Consider the following 22,688-nt stretch of genomic DNA (forward strand, 5'->3'; position numbering starts at 1 on the left):
GATCAGCCCAGGGAGGCTTCCAGGATGAGGGGGTTCCTCCTTCCAGTTCGCCAGAATTGGGGCTCACGGTGACCCCGGGGGTAGCGCTGTCCCCCGCCCAGCAGGGCTCCTGCTCGGCCTGTGCTACTGGATGGCCACGTGCTCCGCCGGACGGGCGGGGGCGGGGGGGAGGCTCCTCCGGCGCGCGAGGGGCGGCGTGGTGGCCACAATTTCCACACCTGGGGTGGGCGCCCGGGGAGACCGACCGCGGCCCGCTGGTCAGGCAGAGGACCCGCCTGCCCAGGGAGAGGACAGGCACCGTCTCCCCGGCCGCCGCGCCCACCCCCCGCCTCAGTGGCCTCTTCTGCAACATGGGCAGGCGGGTCCACCACAGCACCGGCCAGGAGAAGCGCGGCGCATGCGCAGGCGGACTCCGTTCCTGGAGGGGCACGCGGGTGCGCACGCGCGCAGCGGCGGGAGGGCGCGGCGCGGGGCGGGGCAGAGTCCTGGTCCCGCGCGCCCGCCCCCAGCCCGAAGCCTGCGCGTGCGCGCTGCGGAGGGGAGTGGGCGGGGCCGCAGGCGTGCCCGCCCCGTTCCCCAGCGTCCCCCGCGGCAGCAGGCACTGACGTGGCCGCCGTCAGAGCCGCCATCTTGTGGGAGCAAAACCAACGCCTGGCTCGGAGCAGTAGCCTCGCCGCGGCCGCCGAGGGTGAGGCGGCGGGCCGGGCGCCAGGGGCCCGGGTCGGGGCGGCGGGCGGAGGGGACAGGTCCGGGCCGCCGAGGCTCTGCCCACCGCGGCGGCGTTGGGTCGGTGCGGCCGGGCCGGGCGGGGGCCGACGTGAGGCCGGGGCGGGGAGGCCCGAGGCCGGCCGGGCCGGCCCGGGGAACTAGGCGGGTGGGCGAGGCGAGGTCTGGGCGGGGTGGAGGGTCGAGGCGCGGAGGGCGCTAGGGCTGGGCCGGGGGTCGAGGATCGACTGGGGATCAAGGGGAGGCCCGGCCGAGGCGGGGGAGGGGACCGGCCGGGCCTGGGGCTAGGCGGGGGCCGGGGCGGGGGTGCGTGGAGTCAGGGCCCGGGGCTGGGGTCGGCGGCGGCGCCGCCGGCCCCTGAATCTCCCCCGCGGCCTCGCGCTCCCCGCGCCGCCGGGGTGGACGCGCGGAAGTCCGGGCCGGGCCGTGGGCTCCCGCCTCGGGGTCTCCGGCACCCGCGGCCCGGGACGCCGCCAAGGTCACGCGATGGCCGGGGTGGGATCCCCGTTCCGTGGGCCGGGGTCCCGCGGTCGGGGTGGGAGCAGCCGTGGGCGCGGGAGGTGGCGGCGCGGGGCTCGGAGGAAAGCCGCTGCGGTCCGGCTAGCTTCCTGAGCGCCGTCGGCGCGGAGCGCACCCTTCCTTCCTCGTTGGGGGTCTGGTTCCTGGGGGCGGTTTGCGCGGGTTCGCGGACTTGTTGCACCGTCGGGCGGGCGAGCGGGCGGGGCGCGTGAGACGGGAGCTGGACGAGTGCGGCGTGCGGGGTCCGGTCGTGCGGGGCTCGGCGGTGCCGGGGCTCGGCACAGTTCACTCGGCGCTGGGCGGGCCTCCCATTTCCTCAGCGCCCGGCAGCCGCCTTCCCTGCCGCCGCGGACTCGCATGGGAAGGGGGTTCTGCACGGGAGGGGTGCGGAGCCGGGCGGTCCCGGAAGTCCCCGCGGCCCGCGGCTGCCGGTGTCCCTGCGGTCGGCTGAGTTCCCGTTTCACAAGCCAGCCGCGCTTCTGTGTGCCCGCCGTCTGCGCCTGCGGCTGAGCGCGCCCGTGCGGCGCCCCGGGGCTGCGGGACCCTCCGTTCTCCCTGCCGGTCCCCGCAGGTGCCCCGTGCGGAGCCCGTGCCGCGTGAGCGGTGTCCGGGTGAGGGTCATCACACGGCTGGCCGTGAGTTAGCGCGCCCCGTCCTCCTGCAAGGGCTCGGTCTTGTCCGCGGGCCGGACGTGCGCGGGCCTCCTGGGTTGTCTTCAGGACGCCTGGGAAATTCGACCCGATCGTCTGTCTCCAGGTGCGGCAGTCCTCACTGGCAGGTGTCCACACCTGCCGCGTCCAGGGACTTGGGTCATGCTGGTTCCCCTGCTGTCTCTTCTCCAAGGTGAGGAGCACCCCCGGTGTGCTGAGCTGAAGCTCCCGGGCTGGGACAGGCTTGCACTTCCAGGAGGGCACAGTCTGCTGCTGCTAGCTTCAGGGACATGGGGTGCGGCCTCTGCAGCCCAGACTCTCTCCTGAGCCCGGCAGCTGCATCTGGGACCTGGCACCGTCTCCGAGCAGTGTAGGAAGTGTTGAGTCCATTTTCCACAGAGTCTTTCAAAAGAGGGGAATTTCAGTCTGCTTTTGGGATCTACTCTGCTGTTCTAGTCTGCATAGAATGAGGTGCTCGGTCGGCGCCCTATAGGTGTGGGGCATGTTTAGTCTCTCGGAAATGCTTTGGACCCGGTCATAGATCCGTTGTAACTGCCTTGTGGGGAGGAGAGGATGGCTTTGGGAATGGGAGTGAGAGGGGGTGCCTTATGGAGTATATGAGTGTGCGTGGGGGGGGTCAAGTCCAGAGTGTGAGTGTGCAGGGGTGGGGGGCGAGTCCAGGGTGTGAGGGGGGGGCGAGTCCAGGGTGTGGGTGTGCGGGGGGGGGTGAGTCCAGGGTGTGAGTGTGCGTGGGGGGAGGGGGTGAGTTCAGACTGTGAGTGTGCGTGGAGGGAGGAGGACAAGTCCAGGGTGTGAGTGTGTGTGTGTGGAGGGGGTGAGTTCACGGTGTGGGTGTGCGGGAAGGGGGGGGAGGCAAGTCCAGAGTGTGAGTACATGGGGGGGGTTGAGTCTAGGGTGTGAATGTGAGTGTTGGGGGAGCGAGTCCAAACTATGAGTGTGCTTGTGGGGAGGGGGCGAGTCCAGAGTGTGAGTGTGTGTGTGGGGAGGGCTGAGTCCAGGGTGTGAGTGTGAGTGTAGGGGGAGGGGGTGAATCCTGAGTGTGGGTGTGCGTGTGGAGGGGCCTCGAATCCCAAGTGTGAGTGTGCATGGGGGGGTGAGTCCAGGCTGTGAGTGAACGTGGGGGGGGAGGCGAGTTCTGGGTGGGGATGATGGTGGGTTGGGAGGGTTGACTGTAGAGTAGCCACAGGCAGGGGGAGTGCAGAGTTCGGGACTGGGTTCCCCAGTCTCAGGTGCCACCCTCTGCTGAGCACAGTGTCCCTCGGTGCCTGTTGTGATCACCGGGAAGTCTGTGCGGCCTAGGTGGACCCTGTTGCTAGAGCGTGCCACCCCTGTGGCTGTTCTGATGGTGGGCGAGGACGCCTCTGCTGGCTGAGAAGGTCACACAGACGCTTCAAAGCTCCTTCTCTCTGGGCGTCTGTCTGTCAGGCCATCCCCTGCTGTCCTGCCTCCCCAGCCTCCTTGAGTGAGCCGGCTGGCTGGCAGATGCAGGGATGCACGTCCCTCTGCCGGGTGCCTCCAGGCCCTGGTGTCCCGGTCCCCGCCCCCGCCCGCCCTGGCCGTGGGAGCTTGGTGGCCTATCAGCAGCGGACAGCCCTGACCAGAGGAGAAGCCGGAAGAGCATGGTAGGCGGGGAAGACTTTACCAGCAAGGGATTGTGCGCAGGAGGCCATCGTTTCCGTATGTCCCCAAAGCCCCGCAGGTGACCATGAGTGTATGGCCTGAACTCGTTGGAGCTCAAGTGGGGCCGCCTCCCACGTTGAGGAATTGGGAGTGGAAACACTGATAAGTGTCAAGTTGGAATGTAGGAAGTTTTGGTCCTCAGGTACGTGAGCAAGCTAGAAGGGACTCCACAAGGCACGGCGGCGTGTGGAGAACGCAGCAGGTCTTGGATTTGGTCTCACATGCGGAGTCATCTGTGTGGTGCCGGTGCGGGAGCTCTCCGGCACCGCCTCATGTGCAGTCGTAAGTGCCATCAGGTCGGCCTCGGCGCACACGGCAAGGAAATGGTTTCGAGATTGCGTCCAGTCTCATTTGGGAGGGGTGTGAATGAAGACAGCTCGCGGGGCCAGTGTTCAGATCGCGGGGTTCAAAACAAAGGCTGTCCTAAAAATTGCCGCCAACTGTTTCCCTATGAATTTTCCTGTTGTTTGGTGAGCACGGGGTTGGTCATGACCTGAATCTGTCGATTTATGTTTAAACTGCTCTGTATTCTGGTGAGTTGGGTGGTGAGACTGTGTTGAAGATGATGAGAACATTGAGCATGTCTCTGTCAAAGCTACGGAAGAGGTGCTAGTTCTGGGGAGAGGGGAGAGAATGTATTTCGGCCCAGGTGCCTGCACCTGGGAGCACATCCTTGGCCATGGGACATCGCTGAGAGCTGCAAGCTTGCCGGAGTCACTGGCCGGGTGTACGCAGCCCTGGCCACCTCCTTGGACTGTCGGGCCAGTTAGACTGGCCCAGCACGGAAGTCCTTGTTAGCTTGGTGGGTTGTACCTGACCGACACGCTCTTAGGAAGAGCCCATTTGCCGACGCGTGTGTGTAATCCTGGGCCGTGGTAGATCGACTCTTCGGGTTTTCCTCTGCTTCCTGATGGGTGGTCTCGTGGGTGCCCAGGGAAATGAGCCACGGGGGATGCCCATGAGCACAGTGCAAGGCTGGGTGGCTTTGCAGTGCCCTGGCTGTGGGCAGAGCAGGCATGTGGCTGGGAGAGACATGGGCCCAGTGCTTCCAGACAGTTGCTATCCGAGCGGAGGTGGAAAGGAGCAGGGTCCTGTGGGTCCATTCCCGGGTGGGGCAGCCATAGGCACAGAGGCCCCCGGCACGAGTGCCTCTGATGGTGGGGAGGCCGCCTGCAAGCCAGTGGGCCTAGCCCCAGAAGGGGTATTTCAGGAATCTCTGTGACTGGGAAGAGCAGGTTCTTGGGACCTCATGGAACGGACAGGTGTCGACTTCCTGCACGTCACTGTGTTCTGTGTACGGAAGCAGACCTCGTTATTGCTGTGGTGGTTTTCGTAGATCACGTTTCTCAGGAACGCCACTCCCTTGCAGACGAGGGAGGCGGTGTTCTGTTCTTCGGAGAGCCATAGCGGGCGTCCGTAGCGGGCGTCGTTCTCTGTCTGCGGGAGAGACGGAGCAGCCCCATGGCCCCAGCCGTTCGGTTCCTGTGCCCCTGCCGTGGCGTGCTCCTGCAGCAGCGCCTGGAGTCTGTGGTGTAGTTGCACCCGTGTGACGATGACTCACTGTCCCGTGGTCCCCTACCGACAGATGAAGCAGCAGGGTGGGATTTTGCCGTCCAGGGCATATGCGGCTTGTGCCGGCTGCCATCTCGAGATGGCGGCATGGTGCGCCGCAGCCGCGGGGTGCCGACCCTGACCTCGGTGAGGGTCCCAGCTTGGCATCTGCCTTGCCCGGCAGGCCACAGGCCCCTTGCTGGTGGATGGAAGCCAGAGGGGTGATGAGGTGCCCGGGGCCAGGGCCCAGGGGTGTCCGCGGGGTTGTGCCTTTCAGAGGGAGAGGTGAAGGAGTTGCTGGAAGCAGGTGGATTAGAGGATGAGTGGGGACACAGAGAGTTGGTGGGTGTTTGTGGGGTTTGGGCCCAAGGCAGTAGGAGGAGGTCGGGGGTTCAGTGTGGGGGACAGTAGGAGAAGAGTCTGGGGGGCGGATGTCCTGTGGAGGGGGTCGTGCCAGACTGGGAGTGTGGAGTATGCAGGCGGTTGACCTGCTGGGACCTCCTGTTCTGAGGGGTGGACGGGGACTGTGGAGGGCCTCCAAACAGAGGATGCCTCGGGCGGGCATGTCAGCAGGGGTCCTCGGCACTAGGGCTGCCCCGGGTCCCACGTGTGGCCAGAGGCAGGAAGAGGCGGTGGATAGGTGGGCAGACATGAGGAGTCCCCATAAGGACAGTGAGCTCTGGGACAGGACCAGTGTGGGAGGGGTCCTGAGCCCTTGTGCCTGTGAGTGCTCCGGGCTGGGCTGGCAGAGGTGGCTGCCCAGAGGCCACGGAGGGGGTCGAACTGCTGGGGGTTGGGGCAGAGGTGCTGAACCTCTGCTGACTGGGCTTTGCTGTGTCCTCAGGAAGGCCATTGCTTACAGAAAGAGGTGGGGCTGCAAGTTCTGAATTCTGTTTTTAGTAATGGTCCCTTGAAGTCCCTTGAAGACAGACACCAAGGTTGAGGATTGGCCTGACCACTCCTCCCCCTGCCATCATGCCCTGTGCTGACAGAGCCTCAGGGGTCTCCTGGCCGCTCCAGGTGGATTTGCAGGGGGGGACTCGGGGGGTCTCCCGGCCACTCCGGGTGGATGCGCAGGAGAGTCTGGCAGTCCCAGAGCTTGCGGCCGCAGTTTCCTCTCTTCTGGAGGGTGTGGAGGGACCTCTCAGGGCTCTGGCCCACCCCATGCCTGCGTGCTGGGCTCAGTGGCCGCTCTGGGAAGGTGCAGGAGCAGGTACAGCAGCCTCAGGATGTTGGTGGGGACCTATCTGTGAAAGCCACCTTTGAGAGTCTGCGGACCGCTGAGGTGGAGTCAGAGGGCGTGGGTGGCCCTCTCTCACTCCCGTTCTGCTGGGGAGACTCTGTGTCCAGCCCTGTTCTTGTGCACCTGCTCCTTCTGTGAGCGTGGTGACCTTCAGCTTGGCCTGCGGTCCGTGCAGCTGGGGACCGTGCATCGCACGCGTCCCTGTTGTCCAGTTGGAGGCCACGTGACCTGTGTTCCGTGGCCTCCCGTGTGTGTTGTGTACGTTGAGCCGCAGGCTGACTGTCATCGGCACACAGTTGGCTGAGGTGTTTTGCGGGTAGTAGGGTTGGAAAGGGCTAAGCAGAACCTGAAGACTGCTTTGGCCTTTGTGGCTGCTGGTGAGGAGCATTACGTGCGTGGGGCTGTTCCCACCTGGGCCTTGTGAGGTAGTGGCTAGTGACTCTGGGGCGTGCATGTTCCTGTGACAGCTGCACGGACAGCGAGAGCCACTTGTGGCTGTGGCATAGCGCCACACTCACTGGTTCTGCCTTGAGTCAGACCTGCCAGGTGATGCCCTGCTCCTCCAGCTCTCAAGAGACAGGGTGCGGAGTGAGGGGCTGGCCTCCCGGGCCTGGGGTACCTCCCCCTCCCTCGTGTCAGTGTCGGGGTTGGCCCTCGTGCCTTGCTGGGAAAGCCCGGTGGGCCCCCCCCAGCAGGCCCTCCTTGAACTTGGCCTGAGGGTGCAGAGCAGGACAGTCTGGGCCACCGTGTGTAGTGGCAGAGGGGGAAGTAGGTGATGGCGCTCGGAGGCTGTCCTGGGACCTGGGGTGCAGCGTGACGACTGGCAGACAGGCCTGGAGTGTGTTTGAGATGCCTGGGAGAGGAGACTGCCCACGTCCTCCTCACGGGAAGGTCAGCTGCAGGTGTGGGACGTGAGGGATGTGGTGGTCATTTTGCAAGATGCCTTGACCCGAGGACCCCTGTGCTGTGTACTTGGAAGTCATAGCGCATGTCCGTCAGGTGTATGGCGCTGGGTGGGAAACGGCCAGCCGTCGAGTGTGCCAGGCTGAATGTTCTCCCTGTGAGTGTGTCGACACAGCTGTGCCAGGACTGTGCAGTGCATATGCCTAGCACAGGGGCGACATGGAGGAGGAGCCCAAGCCACAGACTGGGGCGCTGGGCTTGCTGGTGGGGTCGGCTCGAGGCTGTGTCTGCTGGCGTGTGGACAGCTGCGTGCGGCAGATTCTTGGTGGTCTACGGTGAGATTCTGCGTGTCGGGGTGAGTTGGGCTTCTTAGTGACGGACAGCCTGTGCCCAGGGGTCACTGCTGGAACGCAGTTGCTGTTGATGAACCCCGTAAAAAACAACCCCTGTGCCTAGCAGCTCTGTGGGGAAGTCTGTGCTGTGTTCATGTTTCTCCCGTGAGGCACTAGAACCGACTGTGTGGTGGCTGAGCTGCACGTTTACCTTAACGTACTTGACTCTGACAGAGCTGGAAAGGGGAAACGCCCCCATGTCTCCCGGGTTTCCATTCAAGTGGGGGTTCGTCCCTCTGAACTCGCCCTGCGCAGCACAGGGTGGAACTGGACCCTTGCACCTTTGCCCCTGGGTCACGTGTTCGTCTCCTGCTGCACTCCAGGTGGGGTGTTATCTTGCTAGTGACGGTGAGTCGTGCAGGTGCTGTTAGCAACCCTGCTGGAGACTGTCCAGGCAGCCGCCTCTCGTGGCTTGGCTCACCCTGACCCCTCCCAGGCCTCTCGGGGGGGCCGCCACGGGTACAGGTGCAGGCCACAGTGCCAGCCCTCCAGCAGCCGCGCTGTTCATGGGATATTTGTGTCGTGGAACACCGCGTTTTTATCTCACTGGACTGGCCTCCCCAGGGAGGCCCCTTTGTGGGCCTGGGCCTCTGGCCAGTAGACCTTTGCATCCGAGAACATAGGTCGCCTATTTTCTGCTTTACCTTGTTCCTGGTCCTTCCCACGGAGCTGTGGGACTGGCGCCAGCTCCTGGGCAGGAGGGAGCCCTTGGGAGCAAGGCCACGTTTTCATTGCACACGGGTGCAGAGGATCGTCGCAGGAAACTAGAAAGACAGGTTTGGACGTGAGTTGAAGGGACTCTGGTGGCAGCAGGTGTGGCCTGGCACCTTGGCCGAGTGTCCTGCACGGTAGACCCTGTTCCGAGAGGATCACCACAGGATCGTCCTGGCCATTGATGCCAACCTTTTCAAAACGGTAGATGGTGCTGGGGACCGGCCAGGAGCTACCAGGGTTCCTGGACCAGGTGCGTGGCAGGTACAGAGGTGTCTAGAGGCGTCGTGGAGACCAATTGCTGTGTGCAGTGGCATCTTCAACCCAAGACTTCATGCTCATCCCCAGCTCCCCGGGGCTCTCGGATTTGGTAATGAAGGTGCAGCATAGCCCAGCCAGTCAGGGGTAGTGTGTGGGCAGGTTTGCCCTGAGGTGGTCCTTCTGCCCACGTGGGGGCTGGGGAGGGTCACCCCCGAATCCTTTGGGTTTTGTGTCGAGTTGTAAGAACAGGATGCGATAGTGCTAAAGCAGGTAGAAGTCGCAGTCCACCTCCTGCCTCCCAGACTTGGCCCCGTTCTGGCTCTGTCATGGCTGTATTTCGTGGTGAGTGTGCTACCGTTCCTCACTGTGTCTGCTCGGGGGCATAGGGGTCGGCCCCTTACGCCTGGACCTCCCTAGCTGCAACAGCAGTGGTAGCAGGACTGAGCCAGCTGGTGACTGGCTGATCATTCCCCACAGGAAAAATGACAGTGTTCTCTTTTCGTTGGTCCGTACCTGTCACCAGTTTTCCCCAGCTGCCCTCGGATGGCCCAGCCCCCCGTTCTAGCCATGCACGGGGCATGTACCCCTTCTCTGGAAGTCTGCCCCTGTGCCTCCTCTCCTCCAGGGTTGGGGGAGGCGATCTCCGCTCCCCTGTGGCCACCTCACCGGGAAGGTGTGCATTTCTGGCCTTCTGGCCTTCTGCCCCTCCCCTGAACTGCTGCCTGGGCTGGGAGTAGAACTACAGGTTGGAAGCCCTGCTCTGTCACTTGAATAAAGCACTCGGACCCTTGGTGTCCCCAGAGTACGGCTGTTTCTGTGCTTGTATGCCAGAGTCTCTCAGTCTGGAGGTTTCTGCTCTCCTGAGCTGGAACATTGAAGGGTTTCTTCCCCAGAATTCTCTGCGTGCTTTGGTTTTTGGAGCAGTCTCTGGCTGCCCTCGAACGGAGGGGAAGGAACAGGGAGCTCCCGCCCTTGGGTCCCCATCGCCCCCCAGCTGATGGACCCACACTGATGCTCCATCAGCTGGGGGCCCTCCTTTCCACAGGGGTTCACTGTCCATGGTGTGCGTTCTGTGGCATGGACAAGTGTGGAAGGACGTGTGCCCGTGCCTGCAGGGTCACCCAGACTGATGGTCTTACAGCCCCGAGCCCTCCTGGGCTCCCTCATGTCCCCCGGTGCACACCAAGGGGTGTGTCTCCCATCTCCGCAGTCCCGCCCTCTCCAGAACGCCGCCTGCGCTCGGAATCACAGGGCGAGCGGCGCGCGTGGACGGGCTGCTTTCCCCCAGGGGCGCACAACTCCGCTGCCACCCTCGTCTTCTGGTGGTGGGGAGCTTGTTTCTTTGCAGCGCCGGCAGGTGGTCCGGGCGGAGCACAGTCTGTGCAGGCAGGCGCTGTCCTTCTGAAGGACGGCCTGGGGGCTTCTGACTGTGGCATTGTGGGTAAAGCCACTGTAAATGCCCAGGTACGGGCGGGTGTGGGCGCGGCCGCAGCTCCTTTGTTGTGTAGAGAGTGTCTGGTTTTGTAGGGCACGGCCACTGAGGTATCCTCAGCAGCGGGTGGTGTCAGTGGTGTGGGTCTGGGCCTTGGCAGTAGGTGCGTTGTGGGCAGCTCGTTGTGATTGGGATTTCTTGGAGGAGATTTTTTCATGTGCTCGTGTGCCATCTGTAGATCTTCCTCAGGGAAGTGTCTGGTCTTTGGCTCATCTTACAGTACTTTTCTCTCTCTCCTTTTTTTCTTGGCCTTTTTTTTTTTTTTTTTTGTAGAGGAGAGGGAGGAAGGGAGAGAGAATCTTAAGCAGGCTCCATGCCCAGCTCAGAGCTGCATCCCACAACTGTGAGACCAAGACCTGAGCTGAGACCAAGAGTCAGAGGCTTAACCTCCGGAGCCACCGGGGGTCGCTCCCCCCACGGCCATTTTGCAGTTCTTAAATACAGTTGACCTTGTTTGTTACTGAGTTGTCAGTGGCGTTCTGCGTATTTCTTCGATGACGGCCTTTTATCGGGCACTCATTTTCTTGCAGTCCGGTCTATCTGCTCGTTGTCTTGACGGTGTCGTGACCAGAGTGGAAGTTTGTAGCTGTGCGTTTCATGGGTCACGCCTCTGGTGTTGTATCTAAAAAGACATCACCATACGCAGGTAGACGTGGGCCTTCGAAATTGCTCCCCATCCTTTTTTATCTGTTGTGTGTGTGTGTCTTACTCTGGCTCTCAGGTGGCCATGGACCTGTCCTTGCGTCGTGGCACCAGATCCCCCACCTTGGTGCCTGGGGCCGGTTGGGTTGTTTGTTTTTTCCTTTTAAGTAGTCTTCTGTGTTGCTTCCCCTCTTCCCCCCTGCTGGTGATGTCTTAAAGGGAGCTAAGGTACAACACTGGTGGGTACTGCAGATACAGGCAGCCATAGGTTCTGGCCTGGAGGCCTGCAGGTATCAGTGCCCATCCATGGGCTAGTGTGCCTGCCTGTCCAGCACGCTGTGTTCTTGTGTCCAGCGTGGTACACACCCACTCCTGCCCACCTGGATGCAGGCAGCAGAGCCCGGGTTCCATTGCTCCAGGAAGGCCCCTTCCCTGCAGAGCCGAGGAAGAACACAAGGTTAGACCCCACGCACACTTGACCTTGGCTTCCAGAACTCATCGCCCCCTTTTTCTTTTTGTCTTTGGGGGTTGGGCATCTCTTCATTAGTGATTTTGGCAGAACGGACATTGAAAGTATGTTTCTCAGAGAATTTTTCATTCTCTGCATTTATGAGGAAAATGGGCTGTCTGCGGAAAAAAGAAATGTTACAGTGAAGAATATTCTAGATTTTAATGTTTTCAGTGGGTAGTATTGCTCACCCCCAAAAGCATAAAAACACGTCAGAGATGCACTGAAGCGGGGTGCCCAGCTGGCTCAGTCGGTGCAGCGTGCCACCCTTGACCTCACGGTTGTGAGTTCGGGCCCCATGTTGGATATAAACGTGACTTAAAATCTTTAACAACACCCGGGAAAAAGGGCACGGAAGCCAGTAGGAAGGCGTCTGCCGGGCATGCCCGGGGCCACTGGAGCATCAAAGCCACCAAGTAAAACGGGAATGTCCCGCCTTGTCAATTCTCGGGGACGGTGCTGATGGGCTGCTGTGTCCAGGGGGTGTTGGCTGCCGACACAGCCGGAGTGGGAACGTGCGTGTGCTTACCCTGTGCTCTCTGGTGACCACACCCCCTGAGCCTGTCCTCAAGGGGCAGTGTGCTGGGCCTGCATCTTGTCCGTTCTCCAAGGCCTGGAGAGCTCCTGACCGCTCCTGGGGACAGGCCTCCCTCCTGGCATTAGGAGCGCTTGGCAGGTGCCTGCTGTGGACCAGCTAGTTTTCTGTCTACACAGACCCTCCTCTCTGTCTGAAGGCTGCCCCACACCCTGCTGCTTGACTTCCGCCAGGTGTCAGAAACCTGGATTCCTGGGCAGTCTGCCTTTGAGAGACTGGTCATCTCTCCCAAGTCCGTGTGTGGAAAGGACACTGCTGAAGAGTGAGAAGGACTGTCCTGTGCCCTGGGGGTGGGGGGGTGGGGAGCTGTGGGTGGCACACCGCTCCCTCTGTGGCCATGACCACCGGTGCCTTCCCACCGACCTGATTCGGGCCCAGGTTTCTGCTCTGAATTGAGCGGACCCTGCTGCGGCCTAGGGACTGCCTGCTCACTGGGGTGGAGGGGCCTGCCGGACAGGCTCCCCCTCGGACTTCATGGCTGATGTGCTGCCCGAGAGTCCAGGTGGGGTCTGGCTCCAAGTCCTGTGTGGGGGTGAGTGCTAAGCTCTCGGCACGTTGGGGACGGTCAGCCGTGGCCTGTGTCCCTGCCGGGATGGGTGTTGTGGAGGATCTCGCTTTCATGTCAGGGTGCTCTGTATCCCCTTGCCACGTGGCCCGTGTCGTCGAGCCCACATGGGCATCACAGCCTCCAATGCTGGTCACCCTGTCCTAAGATCCCCAGATGCTCCCTTCCAGGGGAAGGACTCTGTTTCTGGTGCTTGGGAGCCTGGTTTCCTCTGTCTGGGCCCTGTGAGCTTTGAGGGATCAGGCCTGTGCGTCGGCGGGAGCTGGAGAAAGGGCGCCACGCTGCTCCCGCACACGGCAGGCAGGGACCCGGGGACTGCTGTCTCTACAGGTTTCTCTGGCCAGTGTTCCTCCCGCACGCCTACAGCATGGGAAATATCTTCGCCAACCTCTTCAAGGGCCTTTTTGGCAAAAAAGAGATGCGCATTCTCATGGTGGGGCTGGACGCCGCAGGGAAGACCACCATCCTCTACAAGCTGAAGCTGGGCGAGATCGTGACCACCATCCCCACCATAGGTGAGGGGAGCGTGCTGAGGGTCCGGGGCGGGGCGGGGCTGGGGCGGGGTGGAGGGGCCTGGTGAAGGCTCAGCTGGGTCCCACTCACACAGGCTTCAACGTGGAAACCGTGGAGTACAAGAACATCAGCTTCACCGTGTGGGACGTGGGCGGCCAAGACAAGATCCGGCCGCTGTGGCGCCACTACTTCCAGAACACGCAGGGTGAGCGAGCGTGCTGCGGCCGGCGGAGGGGGTTGGGGTGCCCTAGCTGCCTGTCCTGACGCCCACGGCTCCGCAGGTCTCATCTTTGTGGTGGACAGCAATGACAGAGAGCGCGTCAACGAGGCCCGGGAGGAGCTCATGAGGATGCTGGCAGAGGACGAGCTCAGGGACGCCGTCCTGCTGGTGTTCGCCAACAAGCAGGTGCGTGCGCATGGTCGGCGGGCAAATGCGGGTGGGTGTGGGGCTCGCGGGCGCACAGGGGTCCTTGCCAAATGCTGACCTATGTCCGCCGGGCCTCTTCCGCCAGGACCTCCCCAATGCCATGAACGCGGCGGAGATCACAGACAAGCTGGGGCTGCACTCCCTGCGCCACAGGAACTGGTACATTCAGGCCACCTGTGCCACCAGCGGGGATGGGCTCTATGAGGGACTGGACTGGCTGTCCAATCAGCTCCGGAACCAGAAGTGAGCTGTGCCCCCCCGCCCCACTCCCTCCTCCACCCTGCTTTACTCTCATGTGGTGTGAGTGCCAGAAGCTGTCTCCATGGTCGGTCACAGTGTGCTTCCCCATGCTGTAAATGTGCAGACGCAGCCTGCAGCCGGGTTCTTATTTAATGTAAATAGTTGTTGTTCCCAACGAGGCAGTTTCTGGTACTCCTATGCAATAGTACTCAGCTTTTTTTATTGTAAACAGAGAATCAACCCACTGTTAATACTGAGAAGGGGTTTTAGGCACACGGGGCCTCCAGGAGTCGCTGTGTCCGACCAGCCTGGCACACCTCCTCGGGCGTTTGATCTGTGTTGAGATCCATTGGGGTGGTTGGTTTTTAACCCGAACTCAGTGCATTTTTAAAATAGTTACAAAGACAAGATAAGGAGAACACTTGAACCTACAGAAGGGAGAACCGTGCCCAGTGTTGGTTCTGCAGCGGTGGCCGGAGTCCAGTCCACCAGGGGTCTGTTTCCCGCTGGGAGCGTGCGACAGGGCAGAACCAGCCACGGTCCATTCTGCATGGTCACCATAGGGTCCCTGTGATTCGCTCTGTCTTGGGTCATCCCGCATCCCCTAGCGTTTCTGCTTGCTCGTGCTTCCCAGCTGCCCAGGAGACAGGCTGGCGGCTGCAGCCAGCGCTCACGGACCCCTCGGGGGGAGACCCCGGCTTTCCCTTGGGTCTGCGTGGCACTCTGGCTTGCTCCGGGCGGCCTGGGGTCTCACCAGCAGGAGTGCGGGCGGGCGGGCCGGTCACCCTAGAGCCTCAGCCCCCGGAGCCCCCGTCTACATGTGCTTTCACTCCCTCAGCCTGCAACGGTCAGATTTGCCATCAAAACGACGACCTCTACTGTTTTCTTTTGTATTTTGATAAACACTGAAGAAGCTGGAGCTGTTAAACTTTATCTTGGGGAAATCCTCAGAACTGGTTTATTTGGTGTCGTGGAACCTCTTACTGCTTTCAATACACAATTAGTAATCAACTGTTTTGTATACCTGTTTTCAGTTTTCATTTCGACAAACAAGCACTGTAATTATAGCGACTAGAATAAAACGTCTTAACTACTTTGTGGCTTTCCAGTGCTTGGGTGCCAGTGGCCCATGGCGCAGGTCCTTAGCCAGGGACCAGGACCGTGCAGCTGACTGGAAGTTCCCACTGGCCGTGTCCTGTCCTGGTCCGTCCTGGCAGTGCCAGGCTGTGGGCTGTGCTCGAGGCCAGCTGGAGGGGTTCTGCGTGCAGGCTGCCTGTTCTTCCCCATGCCCATCCTCCGTGGTGCACACCTGCTTGCAAACAGGCACACACCCCAGTCGCTCTGTTCCTGACCCCTTGTTGCTGCCACATGCCCCTCTTACTCCTTGGAGGCCCGCCCTCCGCTCTGGGGCCCTTCCAGGAGTCCCTGCTCCTCAGCCCGGTAAGGCTGTTGGCCAGTAGGAGATGCCCAGTCTGGCCTCCACCCCGGATCACTCACCTCTACCAACAGCCTGAAGACCAGGGTCAGGGTCAGGGTCGTGAGCACAGAGTTATCTTCAGAATTACAAACCCATCCTGGTTTTGTCCTCACTCTAGTTGGTTGTAAGGGTTAGTCTGGCTCCGTGTGCACCCCCCTGCAGAGGCGGCAGAAGGCCTGGTCCTACCCAGGAGAAGCAGAGAGGACTCAGCAGGCAGGTCCCCAGGGGGAGAGTGGGGGGGGGCACGCCAGAGACAAGTCTGTGCCCCTTAACAATCTAAGCGTCAGGCCCAGGCCCAGGCCCATGTGGGACTGCAGGACACCAGCACAGGGAAGTCCACCTCCCAACAGTTTCAGGCTGGTTCTACCAGAACACGGGGCCAACATCTTCCCTGGAGAGTGAGATATGTTCCCCTTAAAATAAGTTTATTTCAGTACAAAGAGTGAGTGAAAGAAAAATAGAAGCGACTGTGTGGGCTCTTCCCAGGCCCAGTGCATCCTCCTCGGGTGGCACTCGCTCTGGAAGCTGCTGGCCCGGAGGCTGTTGGGGGGGGGGGGCAGGCCTCAGTCACTGTGGTGCTGGCGCCGCCTCTTGGAACAGGGCGAGGAGTCCACGTCCGAGTCAGAGCCGTGCCTGCGGCGACCAGATCTGGGGAGACCAGCGATGCCCTGAATGTGGGAGGCTGCCCTGCCCCACCCCCCAGGCCACCCCAAGGCAGAGGCCCACCTACCCTGCAGAGGTGGGGGGCAGCAGGGAGGCCACCCTGCTCCGGTGTGTCTTGTCTTTCTTTTTCTCTTTCTTGTGCTTCTTCTTCTTCTTCTTCTTTTTCTCTTTCCTGCTTTTCCTGTGGCTCTCTGGGCTGGGAGCACATGGCCTCATCGCCAGGTCTTGACCACAGGTGCCCATAGCCAGCCCATCCAGCATGCCTTCCTCTTGTGTCCGGGGACTTCCGGGGACACCCGCCCTCCCCCTGCCCGGGGCCCATCGGCGCACCGCCCTCTGGGGACCCAGCGGGCAGCCAGTGCACCCAGAGACCCCTGGGACAGGCGGGGGTGCAGCCCTTACCCGGGCTCTGCCTTGTCCTCCTCTGACCGAGGCTTCTTCCTAGCCGAGGCTGGTGAGGAGCCTGGCCGGCTGCTGTCCACGCGCTGGTGCTGCAGAGGAAGGTCACTCACTCTGGGGGGCGGGGGGCTCTGCGGGAAGTGGGGGTCGCCGCGGGACATTGGCACTTACGGTGAACACCGACAGCCCCAGCTTGGCGGCCTCCTTGTCTTCCCGGGACAACGCCACTCGGCCTGCCGAGCCGCTGCGGGAAGGCGGGGGAGAACCCCCACGATGAGACCGACTGGCCCCGGGCCTCCGCCTCCGCCAGGTGCTGCCTGCGCAAGCCCAACGCGCCCCATCCACCCCTCGCCACGCACCTGGAGCTCCCCAGGCCCAGCAGCCGGTCCACTCCCTTCTCCTCGAGGTCCCCTCCTTCCCGCTTACACACCTCCACAAAGTCCTGTGCGGGGGCACGCGGGCGCTCGCAGCAGCTCCACCCCCCCAACCCCGCGCCCCCCGCGCCCCCGCCCCCCGAAAGGGCCCCCTCACCTCTTTGCTCAGGCCCGTGGGCTGCTTCCTCACGTTCTTGTAGCCTCTGCGGGGGCCGCGGGCGAACTTCAGGGGCTGCAGGCCGCACCCGGGCCCCGCCCCTCCGTGCCCGCCGCCCCCCCCAGCGCATCCCCAAACCCGCGGGGCGCACTCACAGCGCCGCCATGAGTGCCTCCTGCTCCGCCTGCCGCACGGCCGCCAGCTCCTCCTCCCGGCTCAGTCCCGCGCCGTCCGCCCGGCCCTTGGCGTACCAGGTGAGGTCGCGGCCCTTCTGCCAGCGGCCCACCGGAGCCATCAGCGAGTTCCCTGCGGGGAAGCAGTGTCCAGGGCTCGGCCGGCGGGTCGGCGCGCCTCCCGCGTCCCCCGGGGGTGCAGCCCTGCGCTCCCCGGCACCCGCGGCTCCGCGCACCCGGGCACCCCCGCCGCCCCGTTCCCCGCACCCGCGGACCCCCGCTCCCCGCCCTCGCGGCTCCCCGCGCACCTCGACGCCCCCCCCCCCGCCCCCGGGCCCGGCGCCGCGCTGACCCAGGTAGTTCTCTCTCTGTTTGTCGGTCTTCACGTCCTCCCAGCTGAACTGGTCCTGCCCGCCGCGCACGCCGCCCCGGCTGGAGCCGAACATGATGCGAAGCCGCCCGCCGGCCCCCGGCGTTCCCAAGCCCCGGCCTCGCCGCCCCGGGCGGCGCCGCCGCCGGCCCCCGCTCCCGCGTCGCGCGCCGTGACGTCACCCCCGTGCAGGTCCGGCGTTCTCCGCGCCCCGGCCTCGCTCCCCTACGCCCCGCCCCGCCCCGGCGCGCCTGCGCGAGGCTTCCCGTCCCGCCCCCGCGGCCGCTCAGCGCGCCGGCGCCCTGCCGGACGCAAGGCGCGGGCCTGGGCGCCGAGCGCTGTCCCTGCGACCACGCAGGGTCCCCAGACTGCGTTCCGCGGGTGCGCCGGGTGTCGGGGCCGTGCCCTCGCAGAGAGCGCGGCTGCACCGACGTCCCGGCCCGCGGCGCCCGGGCTCCACGGGAAGCGCCCTCGTCGTGCACCGAGTCGCCTCGGAGCCTCCGCTCGCCCCTGTGTCTGGGCTGTCCCGCGGGGGCGCCAGCGTGGGAGGGCAGGTGGGCAGCCCCAGGTGCTGAGCAAAGCTGGGTCAGCTCGGAGCCTGCTGCCCCTCCTGCCATCGTGCCCCCGATGGGCGGAGGCCGGGGATTGGGGTCGGTGGACAGGAAGTCTCGGGAGACTTGGAAGGACTCCCAGAGCTCTGCAGACAGGCCCTCGGGTCCTCGTCCGCATCACGCGGTGTGGCGGGAACCCGTGCTCAGACCCCCACCCTCAGGAGGGCTGCAGGTTCCTACGCAGAGCTGGGCGTTGTGGGCGCTGCCAGGCCTGCTTGGGCCACAGCCCCGTGGCGTGGCTTCTGCCAGAATCCCTCTGTGTGAGCCATCTTAGCAACTGCCTATCCCCGACACGCTGCCTGTGACTGCCAGTGCCCACGTGCCCGTTCTGTGCCCAGTCTGTTCCCTGCTGCCAGTTCCCCGCAAGTGTGGTGTGTAACTTGCTGTGCCCACCAAGCACTCACCAGGCCGATGGGCGTCTCCTGGAACTGGCCGTCGCAGCGTGCTGGGTGGATCAGCCCAGCACCTGTCCCTGGGAGCCAGGGACACAGCCGCCTCCCTCCCTCCCTCTGTCACGCCTGCACGTCCTTCCCAGCTGCAGTACAGGCCCCAGGTCTCAGAGACACAGCCTGGATCGACAGCCCGGAACAGGACACAGGTCAGTCCTGGGTCTGGGCCATGCTGGCTGCACTTGCAAAGGTTAGAACTTGCTCCTTTGGTCGCACAGAAGCCTGGCTAGGGGAAACCCACCCCAGAACAGAAAAACGGCAAGTGCCCACAGAAAGCCTAGTATGTCATTGCTGCCAGTGAACACCCCTACTCCTTTTTTTTTTTTAAACATTTTATTTATTTATTTGAGAGATGGAGATCACAAGTCGCCAGAGAGGCAGGCAGAGAGAGGAGGAAGCAGGCTCCCTGCTGAACAGAGAGCCCGATGCGGGGCTCGATCCCAGGACCCTGAGATCATGACCTGAGCCGAAGGCAGAGGCTTAACCCACTGAGCCACCCAGGCTCCCCAACACCCCTACTCCTATGGGCCGGGAGCAGCTGGGAGCCCGGGTGAGGGGCAGGGTCCACCCGTGCTGTCTTCCCAGATACCCCGCTCCTCCCACCCCACCCCTGTGGCTGCTGTGCTCCACCAGGAGAGCCCCTCGTGTCCTGAGGCTGAAGGGGGGATGGGGTGAGGGGGCTCCAGGGCCCACGGGCACTGGCTCTGGTTCCCCTTCCTCCTCCTACACTGGTGGCCCGCGTGCCCCTCAGGCCTCGTGCAAACACCACAGCCCGACCCAATTCTAGACAACCTAGTTGGCTTGGCTGGCCCAGAAGGCAAGGCAACGTGGAGACGGCTTTGTGAACACACCGTGTAAAGACAGCCCGTCCCTGCACTCGCATCCCCCACCCAGGCAGCTTCCAGGCCCATCACTTTTTCGTCCAAAACCGCTTGTACTGCTCCACGTCAAAGTCATCACTGAGCTCTGGCTCCTCCTCCTCTTTCTTTCGGAGCTGGGCCTCGCGTTTCCGGAACCGTGCCCTCCTCTCCTCTGGGGACAGGGCGTCCAGGTCCACAGGCATCTGTGGGGAGGGACATGTACACAGCTCACTCCGAGGGCTTGGGGCCCTGCCCGTGTCTCCTGCACCTCATTTTCCACGGTGTGGGTGAGAGTTTCTATCTTCTGCTGGGTTCTGTCTCCCCTCAGGGCTCTCACTCTTTAAGCAAACACTTCTGCTTGCTTCCCCAACACTGCCACCTGGCAGACACACAGCTGCTGTCTGGCCCTGACCCGTGCAGGGAACTAACTCCACTCTTCCTTGTCCCTCTCCTCATTCAGCAGTTCCACTTCATGGCTGCTGTGGCTCCTGAGCCCACAAGCCCTGGGAGGGGCGGCTGCTACCGGCCAGCTTGCCAGGACTGTGCCCCAGGGAGCGCGGGCGGGGCGAGGGGCACACCTCAAGCATTCGTCGCGGCTCCCGGTAGCGGATGTGGATGGTGGAGCCGTCCTGCTTGACCAGGAGCACGGGGTAGAGGCGTGCATAGGCTTGTCGGTGCACACGTGTGAGCGAGGCCCTGTTGCTGTCGGCCTGCCAGGAGGACGTATGTAAGCGGGCATCCACCAGAGCATACCCCGTCAACGCGGGCTGCCGCAGCAGGCTGTAAACACACACACACGGGTCAGGGGCTGCCGCTGGGGCCAAAGCGCCCACGCCACCCAGCCCCCATGGGGGCACACAGTGACGCATACTGTAGTGGCGCCTGGTCAGAACAGCTTCTGCCCCATGGAAGAGACCACTGAGGCAAGTGCAGGAGACTTTCAGACGAGTGAGGTCAGAAGTCAGCAGCTGGGACCCCAGTGGGCTTAGGGTGCCAAGCATCAGGCAGGAGACGACTTCCTGTCCCGTGGCTTCGACTCCTGCATTCCCCCAGCCTTGTACATCGAAGCCCTAACCTCCACGGGATGACATTAGGATTACGTGAGGTCCCGAAGGCACCCATGCTGGGACGGGGATCCTTACCAGAGCCAGAGAGCAGAGCTCCCCCGGGAGAACTCCGAGCCCGGAAGACAGGCCTCAGCAGAACCCACCCTGCTGGCACCCTGCACTCAGACTTCTAGGCTCCAGACCTGGGGAGGGGGGCTGCCCCACCTATGGCGTTCTGTGAGGGCAGCCTGGGCAGACCAAGACCCCTGCAGTCCCCCCCTCCAAATGCCCCCGGGCGTGGCAGACACCTGCCCTTCCTGCACACCGCAGGTGCCCTACGGGGAGGGGGCCTGCCGGGAGGTGACAGGAGGGGACGAAGCCCTGTGTGCGCCCTCTGCCCGGCAGAGCGACCCCACAGCAATCCCGTCCCTTCCAGCCTGGCTTCCCCGCAAACTTGGATTCAGACCCCAGGCTGTCACAAGGCACAATTCCAGAGCTCCCCCGGGGCGGTGGGCTACTCCAGGGGCAGACACCCACCACGTGCCTTTGCCAAGGCATAGGAAGAACCAAGACGTCCCGCCCAAACCATTCCCACCGGCTCTAGTTGCGTCCCCATGCTCTGGGGCCTCTCCGCTCACAGGACAGCCTGGCTGAGTGCCCTGCAGCCGCAGAGCTCCAGCCCAGAAGCACCTACCTCGGGGGCGTTCCCTCCACACCCTGCACTTCCCAGCAACCCCTTGGGCTGAGTGAGGGTGTGTGTGGGATACCAGACTCTGGCCCTCCTACCAGCAAGAACACACCCTGTTTGCTGGGAAGTCCCGGAGCTGTCACTGGGCCCTGAGTCAGTTCTGACAGAAGACCCCAGACCCGCTGACAGAGTCACGGAGATGCAGACAGGAGACTGGTGGTAAGCGCCAGCACCAGGGAAGCCTGCAGCAGGCACGCTGGGTGGGGGGCGGCACCCAGGAGCTCGAGACACCGCCACCCCTGAGAAGCCCGGCTGGGCAGGCTGGGGCCGGAACCGTTCCAGCGGCTAGAACGTGAACTGTCTTGGGACGAGGGCCCTGCAGCCAGAGTCCTTTGCCCAGCTCCACGTGCCCCACCCCTTTCTTCCTATCTCCCGAATTCCACAGGACCCACTAGAAACCCCCCGGCTTGGCTTCTCCAGCAATGCTGTGGCCACACCATACTTCTCATCTCGGGGAAGCCAGGGGTGGGGGGGGGGGGCAGTTCTGGGGGGAAGAGCTGGAAGGCATGGCCCTCGGGGAGGACCCAGAGCCAGGCTGGGCTGCAGGATCCCACAGGAATATCACCAGCACCACGTGTCTGGGGCCGAGGACTCACAAACCGCTCCACTCCGCCCTCCACGCCTGCTGTGGCTTCCATCTGCTCCACGTTAACACACTGGCTGGGAGGGCTCCCCTGAGATGGCCCCATGACGGCAGTCCCCAGGGGCCCAGAAACCCCTGCTTACCCAAGCAGCCTGCCCACGGCGGCCATTCCTCCTCAGGGCCCTTGTGGCACGTGGAGGCTCAGGCTCAGCCACTGGCCTGGTGGGCAACCTGCTGGGCAAGGAAAGAAGACATCGCTTTAAAAGACAAGGATTCCCACCAAACTGACCTTCAGGGAACCCCAGCCCGTTAGAAGCCATAGACCCAAGGGCGTCTCCTACGGGGGAGTCGTCGTCGGGTCTCTGCCAGTCCCTCTCGCACCTGCAGTCTAGAGGTGCCGCACACCCAAACCTCTGCGCCAGCAACCCCGTGGCCCGGTGCAGATCCTTTCCAGCGGGTCACGGAGTGGGGGAAGCCGCTCGAGGACAGAGTGGAACATACACTGTGGGGGCTCCTCAAGACCACCTGCTTCCCCGGCATACAGCGGGGTCGGGACGGCGGCGGAGACTCGGGACCCTGGGGCCGAGCGCCCGGGTCGGGATGGAGGAGAGACTCGGGGCAGCGGGAGGGACTCGGGGCACCGGGCCGAGCTCCGGGGTCGAGACGGCGGGAGAGACTCGGGCTACCGGGGCCCGGACGGCAGGGGAGACTCGGGGCGCCGGGATCCGGATGGCGGGGGAGCCGGGACGCCGACGGCCCGCGACCCCCGGCGTCCGACCGCCCACGAAGACGGGCCTCCCGGTCGGCGTAGACAGGGCGTCCGCGGGCCTCCCTCCGCCTCCGGAAGCGACCCGGAGGGAAAGGAGAGGCTGGGAGACGAGCCGCCGGCGGCGGGGCCCGGCCCGCCCGTCGCGAAAACCCCGTACCGCACCCACCTGCCCCCTGCCTGAGCTCCGCAGCAACGCCGAACCCCGGCGTCCCGGCCGACCCGCCACCCAGGCCCCGCCGCGACGTCATCCGCGAGCGCTGCGTCGCGTGGAGGTGAGGACAACCCTGAGGGCGACGCAAGGTCGGCGCCGCGCTACGACGCGCAGCCCTGGGACGCAGGCGGCCGGCGCGGCTCCATGACGTACGCCTCC

General features: G+C 63.7%; 3 protein-coding genes across 4 annotated transcripts; 1 reads left to right on the plus strand and 2 right to left on the minus strand.

The window, feature by feature from the left end:
* Positions 1 to 577: 577 nt before the first annotated feature.
* ARF1 (ARF GTPase 1) lies at positions 578 to 14,734 on the plus strand. The gene is made up of 5 exons (XM_080805017.1): positions 578 to 688; positions 12,790 to 12,974; positions 13,067 to 13,177; positions 13,254 to 13,378; positions 13,485 to 14,734. Exons 2-5 carry the CDS (start codon positions 12,827 to 12,829, stop codon positions 13,644 to 13,646), a joined length of 546 nt encoding a protein of 181 aa, XP_080661143.1. The 5' UTR covers positions 578 to 688; positions 12,790 to 12,826; the 3' UTR covers positions 13,647 to 14,734.
* A 786-nt stretch (positions 14,735 to 15,520) lies between these two features.
* LOC308343834 (multiple myeloma tumor-associated protein 2 homolog) lies at positions 15,521 to 17,471 on the minus strand. The gene is made up of 8 exons (XM_080805016.1): positions 17,235 to 17,471; positions 16,865 to 17,015; positions 16,710 to 16,755; positions 16,538 to 16,620; positions 16,350 to 16,422; positions 16,182 to 16,270; positions 15,847 to 15,975; positions 15,521 to 15,764 (listed from the first exon to the last, which is right to left on the minus strand). Exons 1-8 carry the CDS (start codon positions 17,326 to 17,328, stop codon positions 15,680 to 15,682), a joined length of 750 nt encoding a protein of 249 aa, XP_080661142.1. The 5' UTR covers positions 17,329 to 17,471; the 3' UTR covers positions 15,521 to 15,679.
* A 1,155-nt stretch (positions 17,472 to 18,626) lies between these two features.
* Positions 18,627 to 22,662, minus strand: MRPL55 (mitochondrial ribosomal protein L55). 2 transcript variants are annotated; one of them, XM_080804670.1, is made up of 4 exons: positions 22,485 to 22,662; positions 21,693 to 21,780; positions 19,751 to 19,952; positions 18,627 to 19,375 (listed from the first exon to the last, which is right to left on the minus strand). In XM_080804670.1, the coding sequence occupies exons 2-4, from the start codon at positions 21,716 to 21,718 to the stop codon at positions 19,223 to 19,225; spliced, it is 381 nt and encodes a 126-aa protein (XP_080660796.1). In that variant the 5' UTR covers positions 21,719 to 21,780; positions 22,485 to 22,662; the 3' UTR covers positions 18,627 to 19,222. The 2 variants fall into 2 exon arrangements, with proteins under 2 accessions (XP_080660796.1, XP_080660797.1); XM_080804671.1 differs by having other exon boundaries at positions 21,693 to 21,783; positions 22,485 to 22,596.
* Between the last annotated feature and the right edge of the window lie 26 nt (positions 22,663 to 22,688).

Source organism: Martes martes, assembly GCF_963455335.1.
Source record: "Martes martes genome assembly, chromosome: 5".
NCBI classification, from domain to species: domain Eukaryota; kingdom Metazoa; phylum Chordata; class Mammalia; order Carnivora; family Mustelidae; genus Martes; species Martes martes.